The 20,485-nt window shown below is 37.4% G+C and overlaps 1 protein-coding gene across 4 annotated transcripts in view; it reads right to left on the bottom strand.

Annotated features, from left to right (window-relative positions):
• Positions 1-20,485, bottom strand: part of JPH1 (junctophilin 1) — an 85,521-nt gene that overhangs the window by 19,898 nt on the left and 45,138 nt on the right. For all 4 annotated transcript variants that reach the window (XM_072852322.1, XM_072852321.1, XM_072852325.1 and 1 more), the window contains exon 3: positions 11,605-11,723. In XM_072852322.1, coding sequence (XP_072708423.1) covers positions 11,605-11,723 — 119 coding nt within the window. The remainder of the gene's footprint in view (positions 1-11,604; positions 11,724-20,485) is intronic.

Raw genomic sequence — 20,485 nt, 5'->3', positions numbered from 1 at the left:
TAAAAATATAACACAAAGACAGCACATAATGTGATACTATACTATTGCCACAACCTGACAAAGCCACATCATCATTCAGTGATATAAAAGTTAGAATACGCAAATCTTCCACCTAGGACTAACTTTAAAAGGTAGCATCACTGAATACAAGTAGGTTTTAATGCAGCCTTAAATACAACCTTCCCTTCTTGCTAAGTAAAGATAAGCACCTACAATAGGTAATCACTGCTAGAAATTGCTTATTAAGCATCTCGTGCAGAAGAACCCCAAACATACACTTTCTTGTGTATCAAGGTTGCTCTCGCAACTACTTTCTTTATCTCTGCTCAGGAAGCAGTTTTGTGCAGTATTGTAAATAACTTCCAGGTACTTTTATTAGAATGCCTATCTATCATCTTTAAAATATCTGCCAGTACTTTATTTTCTGGGTTTTGACATCAATGAAAATGACGGGGCCTTCTCAAAACCCACATGAAACACTTCCTGTAATGGACTAGACAAAGATCAACTGTGCCGAGTTACTTATTTACTAGCCACACATACAGGGACACACATACACTTTGGCCAAACCCAAGGCTAGTTCTTATGCCTCTCTGTTTACTCTGCTCTGATGTTTACACAGCACAAGAGAGCTATTGGTGTGGTCTGCGAACTGACTACTTTACTGCTAGTCTCTCTGCATTTCACACAGATAGCTGTTGAAAAGTATATGGCATTATGTTATCTCACAGCGCTGCGAGAAACTTCTTGAAAATATTAAAACGTCTACTCAAGCACACGAACTCGAGATGCTAGCAACAGCAATGACAACTAAAAAGGAAATGGACTTCCACCAAATGATCCAAATTGTATGCAACATCACAAACTTGTGAGTCTAGCAGTAGGATGACAGAACAGGGATGTTAGTGCAATTCCTATCTGTACGAAAACCAGACTGCCTCTTTTCTCCCTTCCTATCAGTTCCTCCAAATCTGAAATTAGTTTGAGTTGTCCTACCATTAACATACCTGAATATAATACATAAACAGTATTTTTGTATTTTTCATTTTTTTGTATTCTCCAATAAATAATTAAAAAATAATTATGGCTAACAGAATCCCTAAAAGTAAGATTTTCTTCCTCCAAAGGTTTCTAAATGCATCTTTATAGAGTAGACATATACACACTGAAAGATCTGAAGGCAGGAAAGAATAGACTAATGAATCTAAAAAACTGCCTGCAGTCAGCACTAAGTAAGAAGAATGTATTTATTCTGACTGTAAATCCAATCTCTGCTCCATTTCTGTGACTGCTTCAGTAGGTGACTAAAGTAGCCATGACATTTGCAAAACAGGGTACAAAATTCATAATTGTATCTACATAGTAGATTACAGTGTGTAAGCTCTTATACTTTTGGATTCATTACCATCAGAAAAGTGTAACAGATTTACCCTACCTGATAGACAGCACTATGAATGCTGCGCAGCTCTCTCTGAGACCTCACTGGGACATCAGCTTATGGATGCAGAAATTGCTCACGATGAGCAATCTTAATTATGGCTTGCTTTACTTACCCTAACTCTCTGTTGATGAATACTGAAAGAACTTCAAAAAAATATTTGCAAGATTATATGGTGTTGCATATGGCTCCTGTATATAGGACAGGCTTCATTTTTCCAGGCTAGATAATATACACGCATTGTATTTAATGCGAATGCTCCCAGCTAAATAACACACGTACTATAATCTACTTGAACGCTTCTGAGCCTGCAGGCTGCTTAATATGAGATAACTGAGAAGGTAAGCTTTTAGCTTTTTCACAGAAAATCTAAAGCCTACTTTACTTCAGCCAAGCTGCACTGGGGCATGAGGGAGACTGAAGCCTAGCGTCAGTGGATGTTTTACTGCTATTATTAAGAACGGTACATAAACCTCTGATCATGGGAACATTTTTCTGAAAACTAGAAAAAAATCCACTGGAAAATTTAGCAAATGTTAACTGCAGCACTAGTGTTCTTTAAGCTCCTTTGTATCTATCGTAAAGGCTGGGCAGAAGTGAAAGGCTATAATTCTGTTCTCATCACAACTGCATACTCTCTGAAAAGATGAATTGTATATATATAAAGAGACTGTTAATGGGGCATAATAGCTGCCTTTACCCAGTAGAACCCACACTTCTTTACATTTCTCCCAGCATGTCCACATCTTTCTGATATGACACTGTCCAAAGTTAACCACAATATTGCAGATTCAGTGTCACCGGGATCATGCAGAGAAGGGACCATTACCCTTCTTCTCCATGACGTGCTGCTTCTGTATATACAGCCTGGAAGAGTATTAGCAGCTTCTCCTGCTGTATCACATTTCAAATGCATGGCTATCATCCTGCTCTATGGGAGTTTGGCAACTGACCTCACCTGGAGCAGGTTCACATCTCATCTCCAACTGGCTAAGTCTGTCAGCCCTTAAGGACTTCTCATACCACTTCTGAGGAGCAAGTCTCTGTCTTCAGTTTAAATACTAGGTCTGATAATTCTGCGAACTAGCTTGCATTCGGTGAGTGATCGCTGCTGTAAATGGTAGCACTCACTTTCAGCTATATGTGGAATGTTACAGAGAACTCTGTTTTTCTCTGTTCCCGCTTGTGATCGCAACATACCACTTCACTATTACCTGCTGATTTAAATACTATGCTGTTCACTATATTATACAAATATGCAACATATCACCCATGATATTTGGCTAGTTAGTAGTGAAGACTCAGATAAGACGACTACCAAATTTATTGTCATTTTATTAGGCTTCTCTCTCCCTGCCATTTTTCACTTCCATTTTTTTTCTTTTCTATTGGAATCAGACAGGAAAACTATCTAACCACATTTGATTCTCCTTTTGAAAACATTATAGATTAGTAAGTGTCATGTCTTGTCTTTTAGCTAAACAGGAAAGTACACTATATTTGATGAAGTTCAGGATCAAAACTGAAACTAGTTTGGCAGTCGTGCTTTACATTAAAAACAGAATACTTACAGCTCTGAATATTTATTGTTCATTGTTCTCTTAGTATGTTCTCTCCTCTTGCATAGCAGTCATGGGTTTGCCTTTCTATTCTACATCAAAACTTTTAACATAAGCATCCCAGTTCTCAGTGGGAGACTGGTAATAGACTGTCAAAGTTGTATCAGACACATTGCCTCTTGGGCCACATACAAGTCCGGAGGAAGCAGAAGTGTTTTCTTCCTTGCATTTGATTGTCTTTGCAGAATTTGATATCAAATACTGAGAACAATTTTAAACAAAATTTCTTACACAAACCAACCCTCAAGCTCCTGGTCCATCTGTCCACATATGCAGGTTTACACAGATATTAGAAATTACTGAAATTATAGTAGTTGCTCTGCTGATATAGATCAAGCAGCTTCAGAATAAAACTGCAACCACTTCCACAAGCAACTTGAAGCAACCACAAAATGACATGATTTAGAGATTTTAGGAGGAGGAGAAAAATATAATTCATAGCTGTCAGGTGCTTTTCAATACAATGGTATTGCTTGTTAGTAAACTTAATAACTGAGTGAAATTTTTGCCAAAGCCCTCTAACTTTTGGCTCTTTTAAAATCCTTATTTGTCAAAGAAATAGTGCCTGCACTGTTTTTCTCTGAACAACTTTCCACTCTTCCACTAGAAAAAACCCCCAGACCCTAGGATATGCACCCAGGGTTTGGGTTCTAGATATAAGCACTTCTTATGCCTGTGGAATATGTGCCAATAAGGCTCAATACTAGGAAGACATGAAATATATATATGTCACTAAACAACCAAAATTACATTTGAATGATTTAGATGGGCAAAGTAACATGGAAATAACTAGATAGTTTTAGACTCCACTGATTCTAGTCACAAATTTAGATATGCATTAATGCCTTTACTTAAACTCTAGACGTTTCAAAGGGATTCATCATTACATGATAACGTTAGACTTCATTTTTTCAGATGTTTCCTTTATCCCCTTGTGTTTATAGAAAAACCACTTGAAATTATGAACTTGGAAGATGCAAAAGCAGGAGTAAAATAAAGAGACCCCAAATTTACTGCTTTTAAAATCTATGGTTTTATGAATTTTCTTGGAGGGTAGATGGTTAATCCGGTATTTTTCAATATTCAGAAACAGTATTCATTAAGCTGCATCGCACTTCTAGCAAAATTAATTTCTTATATCTAGCAATGGAATCAATTAAGACGCTTAAGAGTCTGAAGTGGGCTAACAGACTGACTGCTGCACTGCAAATGGCAGAACTATAGAAATACAACAATCAATTTAATTCTGGTAAAACTAGGGCATGTGATCTGCTTAGTCTTCCATCCTATTCTGGCTTATTTCCCAACATATTATTGATCTTTTGTATTTTAAGAGAAACCTCTCATCATGCCCCTTACCATTCTGACCTCACATGGTGTCATTTCTCCCCCTTCACCTCTGCGCTGTACGTTTTCATTTCTAAATTCTAAGTTTGCAATATCCATTTACTGCTCCTTTTCTCCAAATCTATCCCATACTCTTCACAATTTGGTGATTGCCCCTGACAAAATACCTTCTGCTCTTCATCTGATACTTTTTGAGGAGCCTCTGCTGATTTCTTAGTCATATATCAGTATCAGTACTCTATTCTCATCCTTCTTTGACGCAGCTGGCCATTCTGCTCTTCTGGAACAATTCTCTGTTAACTTCCGTGATTCATCCTTTTATTTCCCCCTCATTTTTCTTCCACTTTTTAACTATACTTTAAAGGAAGATAATCTCAGATTACTCTGTTCTTGGTCACTCCACCTTCTCTTTTTAAAATCTTCATCCTGTTTGATCTCACCATACAAAAAAATTCAACTACCAATTCCATGCTGGCTGTGTTTCAGTTCCAGGTTTGACTGCTGTTCAGATTATGATGTGAGTGAATAACTGTTACAAGACTAATAGGTAGAAATCTTCATCTCCTCCAGATTCTCAGCATGATCTTCTACATCACACTGAACAATACTACATTACTCTACATTACTCAGGTTTATAATCTGAATAATATCTTTCTTTTTCAGATCTCTCGCTACACACTCTCTAGTTCTATGTAAGTCTTAAGTCTTGCAGACTTTCTTGGAATAAAATGCTGTGTATATTAGCCATTTATTTCTCTGGTCTTGACAAATGTAGACTGCAGCTGCAAAGATTATTTTTCTCTAATGTTCTACACCTTCCTCTGGAATACATCTCTCGTTCCCCATTTCCTATAAAACCAACAGCAAAAAAGCCCACAGCAAGCGTTAACTGCATATGGTCAAGTAGTACAAGGCACTGTAACCAGCACAGCTGTAGAGATGTGCTAATCTAACCCATATCACATGTTAAAAAAATAACATGAGAAACCTAACCTTTTTCAACATAATTTAAGCCTTCACTAGTATAATAAAATCCTTTCAAAATAAATCACCATATTCTAGTGAAAATTAGCACTGTAAGAAAAGTTCTCACAGTACAGACCTTGTTAGCTGAATTTCAACATGGAACAAATATTTACGACGCAGTTATAAATAGGATTTATAATGGAAATGTTGACACTGTGATAATACTCCCATGTGATAGACCCTACTTCATCTTGTCCTTGGCTGATGGACACCGCAACAGACCAATACAGAAATTTACTGGAGTAGGCCAACAGTGGGCAGGTTCTGTGTCCTGGAAGGAATGGTTCTTTTGGGGAACAAATGAATAATTTTGAACAGGAGAAAGGAGGCAATTAAAACTCTAAGGTAGCACTGACCTCCTTCTCTCAGATTATACCTGTAATTAACACTCCCATGGTGGCAGCTCAGATAGGTATACCCAGGCTAGAATTCAAGAAGCTACTTCAAGATAGCAACATAGCTGAGACAGCACTGAAGCTAGTCCAGGCTAGTTGCCTGACTATCTATCTAGCTTCATAGTCAGATCCTGTAGCCTTTACTAGGCAACCACAAGCTGTATCTAGATGCAAATTAACTAGCTCAGTACTTAATGGAAGCCTGTGAAAATTATAATGATTGTAACAGCTTTATCTCTCTACAGGAAACTGGTTCTCTGTTATTAATTTTAAAAGTTAATTTGCTCAAAACTAAGCACATTTTTTCCTAAGCAAATAATTTGATTATGTGACTCAAAAGTATCTTGGAGAGATTGAGAAAGCATCCTGAAGAATTAAGGCTACTCCTTTGCAACCTCTCATTCCTTTCCCTTCTCTCAAGCATGCTCTCTTGTTCCAGATGCATTCAGGAACGCTGGGAGCTAGCGTTCCTGAATGGCAGTGAGCATGCATGCATGTGTGGCTAGCATGCATATATGGCAGTGGGGCAGGATGGGTGCAGACTGCCAGCAAGTTGGATGGGCCTCACACTGGGCAAAAGGAAAGATGTGGAAAGGTGGGGGCATCTGTTGCGGGCATCTTGGTGAGACTGGTGATAAATTTGGAAGTTGTGAAGACTGGTATGACAAGAGTTATAAAAAGAAAGGGGAGAACAAGAATAAAGCTTGAAACTGATACCTTTTAACGCACCTTCTTTCTTTGATTACTAGATGCAACAGAAGTGCCTTAGGATACTTCCATAGGCTCTGGCTTCTCCAGAGTTGTGTAGAATGAGGAGGAAACAATAAATTGTAGAGAAAAGATGCCATTGCAAGAATCCCGACAACAGTTGTGTGAGGATGATGAAGCCGTATGTTGAATAATTTCAGAAAATGAACAGGCTCTTGTATGACTAAGAATAACTAGTGAGCTTCCGTATTCTTTAAGGCACAAACTGATGGCATGGCTGGTAACTCTAATCAGGCAAAATGCTCATTGTAATTGGCTTTTTAAATAAAAATATCTGGCCTGGCCCACATGCATTTAGCCAGTACATTCCAGTTAATTAGCATCAGGCAGAAATCTCTCTTTCCTGTCCATATGGAGTTTGCATTTTGTGAATTGGAGGAGGTGAAGATGGCAGAGAGGAGGAAGATGGGAAGGATGTGTTTTCTTCTGAGGCTACAGACATCCACCACTGGTCAAAAGAGAATGGAAAACATAGTTGCTCTTTAAGGCATTAGAGAACATTAGAAATTGCCTTATCATAAGCTTAAAATGCGTATATCTGAAATAAGTGATGTTCAGCATGTTAATCCTGATGCTGTAACAGTAACCAAACATTGCAGGAAAAAATGCTGGTAAAAAATGACAAATTCTTATTCTTTTCAGTAGAAAATCTTTGTTCTCTGCTCATATATTTCACCTAATGAAATTCTGTCCATCTCTTTAGAGAGTGTTAATTGATAAACTGCTCCTTGATTTCTCTCTTGCCTTGTTTAGGAGGTCAAAGGCTGGATGAATTGTTCTGGTGAGCCATGTATGTTCTCCTGGCAGCTGGTTGTCCTGACACATAATCTGCCATAAAACAATTCAGATCTGAATTTCCAGACCTTAATTGCTGCATGGTAAAGTGCCCAGACTGCTTTTACCCTGAAGCAAAGTAGTTTTACCCCTCTTTCATTTAATCGAATGTTATTCATTCAAACTGAATGAAAGAGCAGTATCCATTTGCTGCAGGATATATATGCACACAGACAATTATGGCTTAGCTGTCCAGTCTGTGCAAGTTCATACTTTAGCTTACCTCCTGATAGTTTACAAGACTATATCCTAGATATGGCCTGAGGAATTTAGAATGAATGGGTAAGTCAAAGCATCCATTAACCTTGTGCAAGCATAGAACAACATTCCCCCTTTTTACTGGGTGTCAAAAGCCTTTCTTTTCTGTTACACCTTTGATACAGCACTCCCATTAGTCATTTGCCCTTCTCTAGGTTTTAACAAAAGACACACATCAGCATTTATTGTTTTTCTCTAAGCAAAGACAATCTCCAACTGTCCCTGGACGACTCCCTTGAATGAGGATATGACTCAGGTTTCATTTGTTTCCTGTCCTGGTATGCTCTCTTCTGACACATCTACAAGTTTAGTGATGGCTGGAGGAAACAAACAGGTCAGCTGGGATATCTCAAAATTCCTTTTATTTGGTGATAAAAAGGCCTGTAAAGTATGGCCTCTATAATGACTGCAACATTTGTTAAATCTACAAAATGTATAGCATTGTAGGTAGGGCTCTGCAAAGATATACCATCCTCATAGCTATTAATCACTAGCCAAATCTCTGCTACAGCAAAAGCAGAAGCAGGGTCTTGCCTGAGACTAGTGTGAACAAGCTCAGGGAAAACAGCTCCCTTTAACCTTATAAAACCTTACACCACGGCACTGACATTTTTCAATCATATTTGCTTTCCCTATATGCAAATATTAAGCTAATCAATTACTGGGAAAGCTAAATCTCAAGATTTCTACGGTACCTCAGTATTAATGATTCAGACTGACGTTATTATTCTCACCTGCTGAATGTTACTTTGCTTCCAACTGCTTTGTTCTCCTTTCAATCTCCTTTTAAACTACATTACAAAGCTAGAACCTCTTGGCAGCTTCTGATGAATGTCTTAATGAACACAAAATTGAAACATGAGAGAAAGTAACTGGGAAGTAAGAACTGTCATGGTACAATGAGTGATGAATATTCACTGTAATTATAAATTGTGTGTAATACTAGGCTATATGGCCCATAAGGTTGCTTTTTAAGAATCTGAAATTTAAGAGCTTTATCAAAAGATTTTCAAATATTTAAATGGACTTAGGCCGCAGGTAATGCAGAGATCAGTCATTAAGACAGAAAAAAATGCTTAACTGTTGTTTACAGAAAGGTATTTGTATTTCACTTTTTTCCTTTCTCTCTTTCTTACAAGAGACTTGTTGATATACTACATACATTTGTTCATTGCTGACAGCATGCTTGCCTACCATACTAAGCAGTTCAAGCAATGAGAGAAAAATTACACTTTCGCACAACTTATTTTCAAGACAATTTAGCACTATGGAAAGCTTTCTCTTAACTATAGTTTCAGAGGCTGAGATGCAATACTTATCATTACCTTTTAGTGGCACTAACAGAAACTTATAAAGGTACGGTAAAGGTAAAAAGCTCAAGCAGCAGAAGAAAACCAAGAAGTTGCTATTAGGAAGCAATAATGGTTATCTTGTTTTCATTCAAACATGAAAAAAGCTACTTGAAAAGCAGATATTTACGGCTGTTTGTGTGAGTGAATGTAAATACTTTCAAATATTTATCTATTTTATTACCATAAATGACAAAAGCTAATGATAACATTTTCCAGTAACTCATAGCATGACACTTGGGAAATACTTAAATAAGCAAGTATGTGTACAGGTGAGTCTCAGGGTTAACTGGTACCACTTGGAATGTATCTGAAAAAGGCATTGTGAACACTGAGGATGGAAAGTATCTCTGACATGATAGTATTCGAAAGGATCACGATGATGTATGGATCTTGTGTTTTGCTGCAGCTTATTTGGGATATTTGACATTTAGTTAACATCTTGGCATCTTAAAGTTACTTAAGCAATGGGAACAGCAATTTTTTTTCAAACGTATTTGGCCACCTTGAAAATAATGAGGAAATTTAAAAGCTAGACTGCAAAAGAGGTATTTATCTTTTGCTAGGTAACTAGCTAACTGATAGACATTTCCACACAAAGAAGAGATTAAGTAGACTTTGAGAAATGTTTTGTTACATCACTGTACACATATACAGCTGCTTTTGGGAAAGGGATACAAACTCTTCCCTTCTGTAACTGGAATAAAAGTTTTAAATGAGAGGAAAATAAGAATCCCACGCCTTCTCTTGCCAAGTCTCAGCCAATTTGTCAGCAATGCTACTTCATATCCTGTGGCAGGAAGTAAAAAAAGACACCTAACAAATTCTTGATCTGGGGGATTTCTTGGTGTCAAATTTCACACCATCAGATGTTTGCATTTTCTCTCAAGTACTCTAGCCATTTCTTTATTTCAAGGGTTTGGCAGCTTTGAAATACTTCCATTCCAAATGCTTTAATTCCCTCTTACTTCTATTCTCTATCAAGCTTTCCTTTGACAGGGTCCCTGTTATTAGTTCTTTGCATGGTTAAGCTTATGACTTCTTAACTTATAACTGATAAGATGAACTGCTGCTATAAATTGGGAGTTCATCAGTTGATGGAAGAATGAAATAATTAAAAAAGGAAAAGACTTGGGTATCACAGGAGTAAGTACGGGCCACTAAGATAAGTCCACAGGAGAGGTTGTTTTGAGGTCATTTCCAACAGTTAAAGGTACATATTGAGAGCATTTTAAAACTAGTAAAGTCTTACTACTGGAAATAGTTCTGTTGAGCTTTACCTACAGTTCTGGACAGCCATGTTCAAGAAAGATGAATTTATATCAGGATGGGTACAAAGAAAGGTTGCAAGACTGATAAGAGGAATGGAGATTCTAATCTGCATGAGGTGACCAGCCCTTGACTTATGCACCAAACAAATAAAAAAGAGCGCCCCAACCCTTCCAACCCCAAAATACACAGATTACTCTCTACAACTAAATACTTAGGAATAAAGAAGAAAAGAAGTATTCCTTAAGCTAACTGACAGTAACGATTTAGTAATAAGTTATATATAGTGGTCATTTATACTAAAAATTGAAGGAAATACGTGGATTGTTAGAAAATGTTGAAGAATGTTGTTGTTCTTTGATTTTGCGGGTCATGATATTAGCCTGCATCTACTATATGTGTACATTTAAGGATAAAGGGGTTTGTGTCTGAAACAAGGATGTGCAGAAGATGAAGGTAAGTGAAAATCAATGTCAGAGCTATAATCTATATTAGCATACAAGTGCAGGTAAGTCCTTGAAAAGTAATAACAAGGCATGACTCAACTCATTTGACAGGTGAAAGAAGGGACAGACTTATGAAAATGCATTAAACTGGCAAGTGGAGTTCCATTTTATCTATTCAATCTTAAGCTAAAGAGCAGTACACAAAAATATTAACCTCATGGAGAGACACCGGAAAAAACAAAGCAAAAACCATTTTACTTCTTTATATAGCAACTTTCCAAACCATGTGACTGGTAAAAATGGGTTGCAATGTTGATATAGGTAACACAGAATTAATTCTATGAGATCTTGAGTATGGGACTAATGTTCAACAGAGCACCACAGGCATAACAGAGGAAGATTCCCTCATAGGTTATGTATGTGTAATGGTAAAGCATCCTCCAGAACTCAGGCCTTAGCTAACCAAGACTGTCAAGAATTCCCTTGGACAGTGAAAAAGCTAAGGATCTTTCCCCTAATAAACACACTCTAGAAATAACCCAAATTTCTGTTTATTTATGTTCTCTGAAGTCTGCCTTTGACACCGTCCTGAAGAAGCTATTAATTTGAGGCAAAGTTGTATGCTTGATACTGACTTTTTGACACTCAACTGTTTTTATACAAAGCAATAGTCACCAAATGATTGAAAAATGAAACCAAAACCTCCTTGAGCAATGTACACTCCTCATTACCTACACATGACTATTGTTTCTGTATAAATGACAACATTAAAAATGAAATCAACTTTTTAACTTAACGCAGAACCCTTTCACTGCAAGAAAAAAAATAGCCACAAAAAACCCAATCTGTAATTACCTGGTTGGTAGAAATTTGGTGAAAGTTCTCTGGCAACTGCTCTTGCAATATCACATTCCTGGCGAGCAGCCTGAGCAGCCTGATCCGCAGCATCAGCTTTAGCTCTTGCATGTGCAGTTCTGTACAGAGTAGAAAACAGTTTATATGCAAAGGAGCCTTTTATGAGTCGCATCAATAATGTGAGAGCAAAGGACTACTGTCCTCAGCTACCATACACTATACTGTATAGTGCATTCTTATGCCCACTTGCTGTGAGCAACTGCAAATCAGTCAAAGTATTTCAGAATCAACGCATTATTCCTCTCAGTTCTTCAGTCCTGCTCACCCTTGTATCACATTTACTTGTAGGTACACAATTTACAGCCCAAGCTTGTAATTAAAATTTCTAACTAGAAAAAAATAGTATCTGATTGAAACCTGGGATTATGATTTTAATACATGTTACCAGAATGTGTACAGAAGTGTACAGAAGGTCAGACTGGGCCACCACACTGACTCCTAAACAAGAGGTCTGTTGAGACCAGGATACACGGTGTTCAAGGGGACTATGGAATGCTATTACTTTTACAACATTTCAAAGTTAATATTCAGTGTTGGGTGCCATGTAAAATTTTTTGAAGGGCAAAATTGAGGTATGTTGTCCCAAAAAACTGAGAAATGTCTTCCACAATTAGACCATGTTGGAACGGGATGGGATGGAAAATGTGTTTGATGCTTCATAGGCATTTGTATAAATGGGGACTTAGTAGTTCTAAATTCTTGTAACTCACTGAATTTCAAATCAAAACTATCTGAAAAGGCAACTTTTCTGAAGTCAAGACAACAGTTTAGAATACTTTTACAAAGTAATCTGCCCTCTGCTTTCACTTTTTTCCTTCTGCTATTTCTTAAAAAGCCTCAAGAACAGCTTGTGCAAGTGCCTCTGATTCCAAACCATGCAAATTGATAGTTGTGTTACTGCAGGATTGCATCACTGTTTGTCCCATCTTCCCTCCCCACTTCATTTTTCAAACAGTCATCTGTTTAAAAATTCCTGATGGCAGTGATCTCTCTGTGCCTCTACAGCATTAGCACATAGCCTAGAGCTATGAAATGGTTCATTAGAACGGAGGGAAAGCTAAACATGGCAAACCAGCAGTTTTTTGAGCCTCTAGAGATATTAATAACATTTCTAAACCAGATATATTACATTTCACAATCTCAGGAATTTTCTCATAACATTCTAGCAGAAAACTGACACTTAAGTAAGAAAAAAATTAGTTAAGAGGACAACAGCAGTAGCAATTTTTATCCCATGTGCCTGGTGATACTAATCAACAGCAATCAAATAAATGAAAACTTTCAACAACTTTGCTGTAAAAATTCAATTTTATTTTCAAGGAATAAAGAAGAGTTCTATGTGTTTTTGACGAAGCAAGAATTAAATGTTAGCATTAACTAGAATGAGCACCAAGAGATTAACAGTATGGCAGACTTTGCATTTCTAAAAGGATGTTTAATCCCGTAGGGTACTAGTATAAAGACAGACATAAAAAAACCCACATAGACAGTTTCATCTGTGGTGCCTGGAGAAGATTTATTTAAGTTACATCCTCCCTAAAATGTGTGCGGGGATAAATGTTGAATGTTATTTCAAAGCTTAGCTTGTCAGAATTTACTGGATAAATATCAGCTCATGCTGCCTTCTTGCAGGTCCCTCTTGGTCTCTGAGAAAAATGATAATGAGCAAATAAGCAGTAACACCTTCGACTTGTACTCAGGATGGGTGAAAGAAACTGTTAATCAAAACAAATACACCGTATAGTCCCATATGGGTTCCGTGCAGTTCATGAATGGTTGTACAGTATGTGCTTGCTAGTAACAGTAATCAAACCCATTCTTTCTCTATAATCATTATTTTCAATTAGATGAGCTATTCTTAGCTCCTGCATAATTAGTCTATGTAGCATAAACTTAATGAAGCAATCCTAGCACTGGAACATTGTTTTGTGAGACAATAATGTAGTCTGCACATAAATAAACTAGACACTGATCATCCTTTTGTGATGATAGAACAACCAGACTATTCCCATATAAAAATAGTCTCGTACTATTGCCACCACTGCAACAGATATTTTAAAAGCTAATATACTAAATGACCAGCATCAGGAAAACATACTGCCAGGGTAGTACAGTTATTTATTGATGCCTGTGAATTTTCTATATTATTATATCCAAGAAGCAAATCACACATGCTGTTCAAACATACAGCATCAATCAGTTAAGGAATTAAATAGTGACATGAGTAATAAGTTAGTGAAACTTTGTCACATGAAGCTGGGCAGAAGCAAGTCACAGCAGGAAGAAGCCAATGGAACAGAAGGTAAATGAGCACTGCTTTCCTTGGCTGCCTTCTCTCACACCTTTTTTTTTTTCAGCTCACAGTTCCTGCTATTCCGCTCCTTTTGTACGCACAGTCAGGAGTTCCAGCAGACCAGAACAGGAGCGACTGTTCAGACATGAACACTGCCAAGGCATGTCTCAGCGACACGCTTCAGCAGAGCCTCAGTGCTGTACTGTCAATGAGAGACAAGGCAGCAAGAGAACTAAATAGGCACAGGAGGGTAAGGCCAGAGAACAGTGTTTGTGCTCCTTAGCAGGCCTTCGACCAGCCAAACAGGAGTGTGTGCACGTGGCTGTGCTGAGACACTTCCCTGACGGCCTCTGCAGCAAGCATCATCGATGACATATGGCAAATGTGAAAAGAACAGGAGAAACCGGCAGAGCCGGTGCTTCGGTACAGTACAGAAGCACTGTGCTTCACCTGTGAACACAGGATCTTTATTATCTGCATTATTTGCTATTTATCACCTTGGCATTTGGATGCTTTACTGGCTAACTTCAGCAATGTGTACTTTATTATCTCAATTTGCAACTGTATATTCAGACATCTCTTTCACTTCCTGCACACTTACTTGTAAGTGTCAGACAAATAATTTTTCTGTTGCTATTTAATTTCCTGGGTTTTTTATTCTGATTTTCACATTTGATTTGTCTGTATGTTTTCCGAATTACCTGCTTACAGTTACTGCTTGGCACTACATTTGTTTGTACTTGTTCTATTCTGCCTTGCACTGACCCCCACACTGTCAGAGTGTTATTATCAGAGACCATGGAAGAAATATGTTAGTTTTGAATGACAACGTTTATAAGGGAGAGCTATCAGAGCACAGAAGCCCCACTGAAATAGAATCCATTTGCTACATTTATGCTTTACACAGTTTGGGAAAGCTTTATTTACCTTTTGTTCCTGGAGTAATTTCATCACTGTGAAGTCTTGAAGTTTTGTTTATTATCAGTTATTGTTCATGGAAATTTAAGCCTATGATATATCAAGTCAAAATGACCCACATTTGAATTACCACCATCTACTTGAGAATTGCTTTTTTTCCCAGAGAGCTCTACATCTTTTGCCACAACAAGAAATCTTTATGAGAACTTTTGAAAGAGAAAACTCAAAAAAAGGTTTCCTTTCCTCTCCCCTAGCCAAGAAAAAGACTGCAGTAGGCTTTGCATGCTGTTCCACACATTGTCCAGGAAGGGTCAATGTGAAGCTTCAGCAGCAAAATAGAAATTATGCAGGGAAGTAGGCAGCAATCCACAGACTGCAAAACAGTACGGGCAAATAACAAGTGACCTGCTTTGCAATGCTGCATTCAGGTTCTAACCCACAGCTAAGGACCTTTAATGATTTTTCTTTTAGGTGAACAGGCAGCCCTTTCTAAAAAATCATTCTCAGCAACTGTAACACATAGTACACATTACTAACTTTTGAACTGCCATGTGTTTTTACATGCGTTTCTACTTGAAAGTATCATCCTACCATTAATACTCCATGTGATGCCTCAAACGTGCTTGAAAGCTTTCAAACCAATATAAAATTAAAGTATTTAAAACAAAACCAATTCATATTTAGAGGGGCGATCTACCACTTAACTAATGAGTCCACAGCGGGGGTAAATGCAATCAAGACGGGGACAAAATTAAGTTGTATCTGTGGCAGGAATCAAACTGTAGTTCCATTGAAGAGGAACCCACAGCTATAGCTCATGCAGAGCGTTGGTACCAGGTGACTGCACGTGGAGTCCCTATATCTACCAGTCTCTGTCATCAGTGAGTGAGGGCTGGAAGACCAATGGTTAACTGAATAACTTTGCTATTGTTAGAAATTTTTTTTGGATTCATACCAGGGTCTGACTTTGAAAGAAGCCTAAGCTTTCTAGACTGTGGGACAACTGATACCATTACCAATACCTTTCTTTTCTGTGGTTGGATAGATAAACATATACATCATCTTAGCTACACTCAAGAGATTATAAACACAGAGTGAGGGGCTTCTTACAAGCAGTCTCGCCTCCCAGCAATACTACAATCAGATCTCTATCTGCTTATGTCTGAAAAGTGACTTGAAGGAGGAGTATTGAGGGCTGAAGAGCTTAACATTATATAGCATTCTGCAGCAACAATGGTTATATATAATGCCATGTGTCTGGAATGCATTATGTAATGTTCATCTAAATTTAAACCCCATTTAGAACCGTCCATTACCCTCCAGATTATTTTGTATTTCCATGGTATCCTTCAACGCACTTGTAATGCCGCCTCATTCAGAGTCAACTAAAAATGTATGCAACATATGTTTACTTTGTTTCATTTTTCAGCTTTCATTAAACACAGTGATTCCAGCATAAAGCTTTCCAGGGGCTTGCTTTCTATTTCTTAAAATAATACAAATAATTTTATCTGTTTTTTATTTGCCAAATGTATGAAACACAATTATGTTTCTATCAAATTATCCTAAATTAACAATCTTAACAATGTTACTTATTAACAGATTTCTGTATTATTAAAAAAAAAAAAAAAGTAAAGGCTAAACCTACATGAAGTTCTCAGAGATATATTTAATTAATGACAGCTATCAGGTTTGTCTGAGTAACATTACATATTGTGGGTTACTACCCATATCATCCTTTTTGACACTGGAATTCTCTAAAAAACAATCCCATCTTCCTAAATTCTAAAATTAAGTGATTTTTCTAGAAAGCAAAGAATATTCTGTTGTTTTTTTCCAGGTATGAAACTTTCCAACATTTTTACATTTATTTCTATCTGTTGGAGGCTCAATTCTGCAAAACCAAGCTCTGATAAAATTGCTACAGAGATCAATAGCATTTCCAGGAAAAGAGGAGCTGGAGAGGAAGAGGAAAACTTTAAGGAATGATTCTTTGGTAGTTTAATTTTCTCCTTGTCCCCATTTTATTTCCATATTCTTCTGATATTATAAATCAGTAATGAATGCTAGGTAATTATCTAGCATCTATGCATTTTTAACACTGCAAGTGAGAGACTGGCATTTATCAAGAGTGCTAGTCATCCTCCTCAGCTTCTTTCAATGATAATACTGGGTGAAAAACAATATTCTGCTATGGTAGGATTAAAAATATATACATGCACAACTATGTAGAGCTACCTAAGAACTCCTGGTTTCATCACTCTCAGCAACTCATTGCTGTAGTATACCTTGGAAGTGAGGGTAGGTCACTGAATACCAGCAAAAAATGGGAGTCCCAGAGAGAAACAGAGAGAGGAAAAAGACTGATTTACAGATACTGCAATACAAGAGCTTCGTGTCAGTGAGAAACTTAAAGTGCTCCTAAACTACAGATTGAATTGACTAAATGAGATATATATCTTCAATCAAGAAGTCTGAACTTAAAAACTCTTCAAAGTGCTTTACTTGATCAATCTCCTTTGTGCTTTGCTAGACTTTAGTTCAACCAACCGCTCTTTCTTCATGAACTGACTTCACTCAGGAACTGTACTACCTTGGTACTACCAGTAAAGTCTCACGTAGTGAAGCATAAGCAGATCTATTGTGTACACACTGCTGGCACATTGATTTGTATCATCTTACCAAATGGATTTTGCTTCTGAAAACTCCTCCTTCCCAGTTTTCTCAGTTTTTTCTAGTCCTAACTCATATTAGAAGAGCTGAAGAACTGAAAAATTACTAACCTTTAGTTAACAACTCCTGAAAAACTGAGGAAATTCCTTACAATTGGCAAACGGCCAACCTGTTTTCAGTACTTGAAAAAATAACCTGAGGCTGATGACTGGTTAGTCAGATGTCAGTCCTGGGCTTAAATAACAGCATAAATAAACTGGGTCTACATCCATAAAGATTTACAGGCTCATATAGTGTATAGTATAGAGTGCCAGACATCATGCTTTAACAAAGAGTAGATTTTGCCAAACGCTTCATACACATGTAAAGATTATAGGTCCTATACCTTATCTAGATTGCCTTGATTTAACATACTTGGATTGTTTTTAAGGTTTCTGATTTTGTACCCTATGGCAACATAATTGAACAACAGCATAAATTACATGGAATTAATAAGGCACATAAAAATGGATTAAAAGCTAACTCTCTGACACCTCTCAAAGCTTAATGCAGAAGACAACAAAGAAAAGGGTTGATATCTGCATTTTACCTTAGGAATTGGGTTTTGCTCCAGATTTGTTTAATATTTTACTTTTATAATGTCTCATGCTAAAACATACTGTGGTAGAGTTGTCAGATTACACAACTTCTGGATTCCAAAAAACCCTTTTTACTGTACATTTTACTGTAACCTAAAGTTCAATGATAACAACTTCAAAACCCATTGCATTTAACTGTACTGAAACAGAACACTGGGAAACAAAAAGTCTATCCAGTATGGGAGACTGTCATGGAAAGTAGCACAGAAGGAGTATGAGATCACACTGGCTAGCCCCACACACTGCGGCAAAAGGGAGGGTTAATGTGGTCTTGATACACATAGAGATGAAAATCAAGTATGAACAGGAATTTGTTCTTGCTGTACTACATAACCCAGAATCCATAAAACCACTAATGGAACAATGCCCAGCTCATCTACATCCCAAGAAAGAAAAAGAAATGTCAGGATCACAGAATAACTGAGGTTCTAAAAAGAAAAGCTTTTTAACTTAAATTTCTTGAGCCTCTTATCTACTCATTATTGAAGAAACACTGAGAAGCCACTTATCGTGGTGTACACACGGATATCTGACAGTGGAAAATGGGGAAGACAAAACGGGGAAGACAAGTGTTTCAGATAAAGACATAACTGGTCCAACAATTAGAAGCTGAAATTGGGCATAGTCAACCTTGAAATGTTTTGGGTATATTTTACAGAGAAAAAGATGGATCTTTCTAAGTCTTTAAAATTATATTAGGCAGTGTACTAAAAGTCCTCTTTAATCCATTTTCTGAGAAAAAAATGACATGGCCTTTTGTTTACAGGAACTGAGATTAGATGATTTAGGAACTGTTTACATTAGGTATTTCAGACATCTGACAGAAGTGCTCTGATCATCTCATTGGAGGCACCCCTCTCACTCCATTAAAAATAAGAAACTTGAACTATTTACAGTTTGGTCCTCCGAACTGTGTGGATGTTAGACTTCTACAGTGGTCAGCATGAACATGCTCTACTGTGCCTACAAATATATGAATAGTCCTACAGCAAACACCAATCTGCGTGTTTGTTGAGTAATCAACAACACGGCCGTCTTATGCCAAGATTCAGAACCTGTTTGCATTCTCCTGTAGACTTCTATGGTCCACATCAATAAAACCAGACTGCTCAGCAACTCAGGGGTGACAAGGTACACGTTTCTGTAACTTATACTAGTCACCTGTGTACTCAGCTGTTCAGAATAATTTTAGGTGAATGAAGGATAGCATCCCAAAAAAGAAGGTATTTCTGAAAATTCACTTTTAACAATTGAGATAAATTGGTTCAATTTCCCTAATCTGTCTTTCAGGCCCTCAATCTTGCTTACCTGTATGCAAAAAGACTCACATGCAGATGTCTGAATTTAAAAAGTGGTTTTAGATTGCTGTTAAGCATCACTAGAGAAGCTGTATTTACACGGTACTCTCCCTAACCTTAGGTGTCCCACTAGCCTGACATTATTTATGCGTGTGCCAGATAATTTGCCCCGGATCACGGAGCTGGCTCTTCATGTGATGTATTCAGTTTTATCCACCATTCTGTCAGAAGCTTGAATGAATGAAGTTTTGCTTTCATACTGATTGTACTTCACTCTAGCACTGGCACAGAAATCTTGAAGATGGCACAGTCTTCAGTTTCAGCAAGATGAGCAACATCATTTCAAGCAGAAAGCAAGTTTTCCTGTGGGGCAACTTACACTCTGGCAACATACACTTCTGTATACTATGCTCAAAGGGTTTTTTCCCCAGCTTTGCCAATGGTGATTCAATGCCAGTACCTTTTCATGTCACTAAGTGTCAAGTACATCTAGAGAAAAGTATAAATCTTGATGTGCTACTGTCCTACTTTATAGAACAGACTATATCCTATCCTACTTTATAGGATAGACTATATCCTATCCTATTTTATTACCGAGTCTCCTTAGTGAGCAATATTTTCTTCCAGTTCCTTGGCCCCATAATGTTAATTCCTGCAGACAGGAGTTTTTTTGGAAAGGGGTAAAGGAATATCTGCAAACAGTTTGTTGTTTCTGATCACCAAAGCCAATTATATTGGTTGACTGAAGAAAGCTTCTGAATCTAGCTGGAAGCATAAAAAGATAGATGCACATTTGAGCTTCAGCTGCTCTTGATGACATCGTTAAGTAAAGAAAAAAAAGGAGATAAATATGTTTCTCTTCCCTTCATCATCAAGTATGAGCTTCAAGGAAAAAGAACCCCATGTAGTAAGGATTTGGCACAGAGAAGGCGAGCCTGCTCAAGGAAATGGGAACACATGGAGCATTATGATCATTTGCTTAGAGAATTTCCAAGGTACGT

Source organism: Ciconia boyciana, chromosome 2, assembly GCF_034638445.1.
Source record: "Ciconia boyciana chromosome 2, ASM3463844v1, whole genome shotgun sequence".
NCBI classification, from domain to species: Eukaryota; Metazoa; Chordata; class Aves; order Ciconiiformes; family Ciconiidae; genus Ciconia; species Ciconia boyciana.
Note: the sequence above shows the minus strand (reverse complement) of the source record. Positions and strands in the feature narration are given on the sequence as shown.